The sequence below is a fragment of the Bison bison genome, unplaced genomic scaffold, assembly GCF_000754665.1.
Source record: "Bison bison bison isolate TAMUID 2011002044 unplaced genomic scaffold, Bison_UMD1.0 scf7180017864037, whole genome shotgun sequence".
NCBI lineage: Eukaryota > Metazoa > Chordata > Mammalia > Artiodactyla > Bovidae > Bison > Bison bison.
Window position 1 is genome coordinate 9,131,179 of NW_011494609.1, and position 3,246 is coordinate 9,134,424.

The 3,246-nt window shown below is 42.5% G+C and overlaps 1 protein-coding gene across 1 annotated transcript in view; it reads left to right on the top strand.

Annotated features, from left to right (window-relative positions):
* The window catches only part of ZBTB21 (zinc finger and BTB domain containing 21), a 19,068-nt gene that overhangs the window by 9,107 nt on the left and 6,715 nt on the right, over positions 1-3,246 (top strand). The window contains exon 2 of the mRNA XM_010835008.1: positions 2,737-3,240. Coding sequence (XP_010833310.1) covers positions 2,737-3,240 — 504 coding nt within the window. The remainder of the gene's footprint in view (positions 1-2,736; positions 3,241-3,246) is intronic.

The following is a 3,246-nucleotide window of genomic DNA, read 5'->3' on the forward strand; positions in this document are numbered from 1 at the left end:
ATTCAGGACTGATTTCCTTTAGGATTGACTGGTTTGATTTCCTTGCAGTCCAAGGGACTCTTAAGAGTCATCTCCAACACCACAGTTCAAAAGCATCAGTTCTTCAGTGCTCAGCTTTCTTTATAGTCCAACTCTTACATCTGTACATGACTACTGGAAAAACCATAGCTTTGACTAGATGGACCTTTGTGGGCAAAGTAATGTCTCTGCTTTTTAATACTCTGTCTAGGTTTGTCATAGCTTTTCTTCCAAGGAGCAAATGTCTTTTAATTTTATGACTGCAGTCACCACCTGCAGTGATTTTGGAGCCCAAGAAAATAAAGTTTGTCACTGTTTCCATTGTTTCCCCATCTATTTCCCATGAAGTGATGGGACCAGATGTTATGATCTTAGTTTTTTGAATGTTGAGCTTTAAGTAACTTTTTCACTCTCCTCTTTCACTTTCATCAAGAGGCTCTTTGGTTCTTCTTTGCTTTCTGCCATAAGGGTGGTGTCATCTGCATATCTGAGATTATTGATATTCCTGCCCGCAATCTTGATTCCAGCTTGTGCTTCATCCAGCCCAGCATTTCTCATGATGTACTCTGCATATAAGTCAAATAAGCAGGGTGACAATATACAGCCTTGATGTACTCCTTTTCCTATTTGGAACCAGTCTGTTGTTCCATGTCCAGTTCTAACTGTTGCTTCCTGACCTGCATATAGGTTTCTCAAGAGGCAGGTATGGTGGTCTGTTATTCCCATTTCTTGCAGAATTTTCCACAGTCTGTTGTGATCCTCACAGTCAAAGGCTTTGGCGTAGTCAATAAAGCAGAAGTAGATTTTTTTTTTGGAACTCCCTTGCTTTTTCCATGATCCAGTGGATGTTGGCAATTTGATATCTGGTTCCTCTGCCTTTTCTAAATCCAGCTTGAACATCTGGAAGTCCTCTGTTCACGAACTGTTGAAGCCTGGCTTGGAGAATTTTGAGCATTACTTTGCTAGCCATGTGAGATGAGTGCAATTGTGTGGTAGTTTGAGCATTCTTTGGCAATTGCCTTTCTTTGGGATGGGAATGAAAACTAACCTTTTCCAGTCCTGTAGCCACTGCTGAGTTTTCCAAATTTGCTGGCATATTGAGTGCAGCGCTTTAACAGCATCATGTTTAAGGATCTGAAATAGCTCATCTGGAATTCCATCACCTCCACTAGCTTTATTCTTAATGATGCTTTCTAAGGCCCACTTAACTTCGCATTCTAGGATGTCTGGCTCTAGGTGAGTGATCACACCACTGTAGTTATCTGGGTCATGAAGATCTTTTTTGTGTAGTTCTTCTGTGTATTTTTGCCATCTCTTCTTAATAGCTTCAACTTCTGTTAGGTCCATACATTTCTGTCCTTTATTGAGCCCATCTTTGCATGAAATGTTCCCTTGGTGTCTCTAGAGGGATACTAAGAGGCTGTTGGCCAACTGTTGACCAGAGGCTGGGTAGCCAGCAAAAGCTGATCCTTTGAAGCTGGAGGAGAACCTGCAGGTGTGCTGGGTGCCATGTCTGTGTATGGATAGTTTGTCCTCTAGAGAATGGTAAGACTCTCTGAACAATCTTAGTTACTCTGAATCCATTTTATATTAAAAATACATGTCTTAAGTATTTTAAAGAAGAGATGGCATTGTAAAACCAGCCCAAAGAGATGAGATGTTACGGCAGCAGCTGCATGAGAGAAAGATTTGGAGAGTCAAGCATCGTCTCTGTGTGAAATGGCTTCATCTTCATCAGGAGTTAATCTAGACACTTTTATTCTGAATTAAATGTCTAGTAACCCTGCAATTTGTGAAAATTAATGGCACGTTTGTCAAGTCCTTACCAGGTATGAGATACAGGCTCATTTAATTTTCAGAGCAGCCCTAAAGGAGGGCACAATTGTTACCGCCTCATGTGAGGAACCTGATGATCCCAGGTACTAGTTGACCACAAGGGCGGAGCCAGCGCCCAGCCACTAGGCCCTGAGATCTCACCTACAGACTCGAAGAGTCTTGGTGAAATCTCAAGTCAGACCCCTTAGGTTTAGAATTAGTATAATTAAGTTTAGCTCCAGGCTAAACTTTCCATTGTGTTACTGTTGAAAGTGTAATTTGGTAAGAATTAGTATTAGGATTACATGGTGTTCAGCATAAGAAAGTAAAGAAACTTTTCTATATAATGTTTCTAACTTTTTAAAAACACTTTGATGCGATAGTAGTTAAATGATTTCTCTCTTTCTAAATTCTTATCTGTTTTTTGCAACCTCTACAGCCTATTGTTAATTCACATTGTGTTTAATCATATCCAGTAATAAAACTGTTTCCTTTAAGAATTGTGGACTTTATAGGGTTTGGTACTACATACTTACTCTGATCTAATAAGGAATAGAATTAAGCATCAAATGCATAAGGGCCCTAAATAATAAACCTTGTTTTCAAATATTGCTTCTCTACATACCTGCCAAGTTCTAGGTGCCTTTTTGATGGTGTGAAATGCTTGTTACAGAGACTTAGTTTCTCAAGTTCATCAGTTTTAATGATGGATGACCTACTTAAGCTGTGATACTTGTTTCTTTGTATTTTCTGTGTTATTTAAATAAGATTGTTCATCCAGAAAGTTTTTGTCAGGCCACAGTCTGCTGGTGAGAAGACAGCTGCTGTTCCCTGCCCTTGAGGAGCCCTTACCTGGGGGCGCGTCGCACGGCCTTGTTCACAGTGACTTTATCTGTCTTTCAGATAAGGCTGAGCATGGAGGGGCTGCTGCACTACATCAACCCAGCACACGCCATCTCTCTCCTCAGCGCCCTCAATGAGGAGCGGCTCAAAGGGCAGCTGTGTGACGCGCTCCTGATCGTGGGTGACCAGAAGTTCCGAGCTCATAAAAACGTCCTGGCTGCCAGCAGTGAATACTTCCAGAGCTTGTTCACCAACAAGGAGAACGAGGCACAGACTGTATTCCAGCTGGACTTCTGTGAGCCAGATGCTTTCGACAATGTGCTGAACTACATCTATTCTTCGTCTCTGTTCGTGGAGAAGAGCAGCCTGGCTGCCGTGCAGGAGCTCGGCTATAGCCTGGGCATCTCCTTCCTGACCAACATCGCCTCCAAGACGCCCCAGGCCCCCTTTCCCACGTGTCCCAACAGAAAGAAGACTTTCACCGAGGACGAGGAGAACAGTTCTCAAAAGAGAAGCGTCATCGTTTGTCAGAGCAGGAACGAAGCCTCCGGGAAAGCCGGGAGTCAGAAC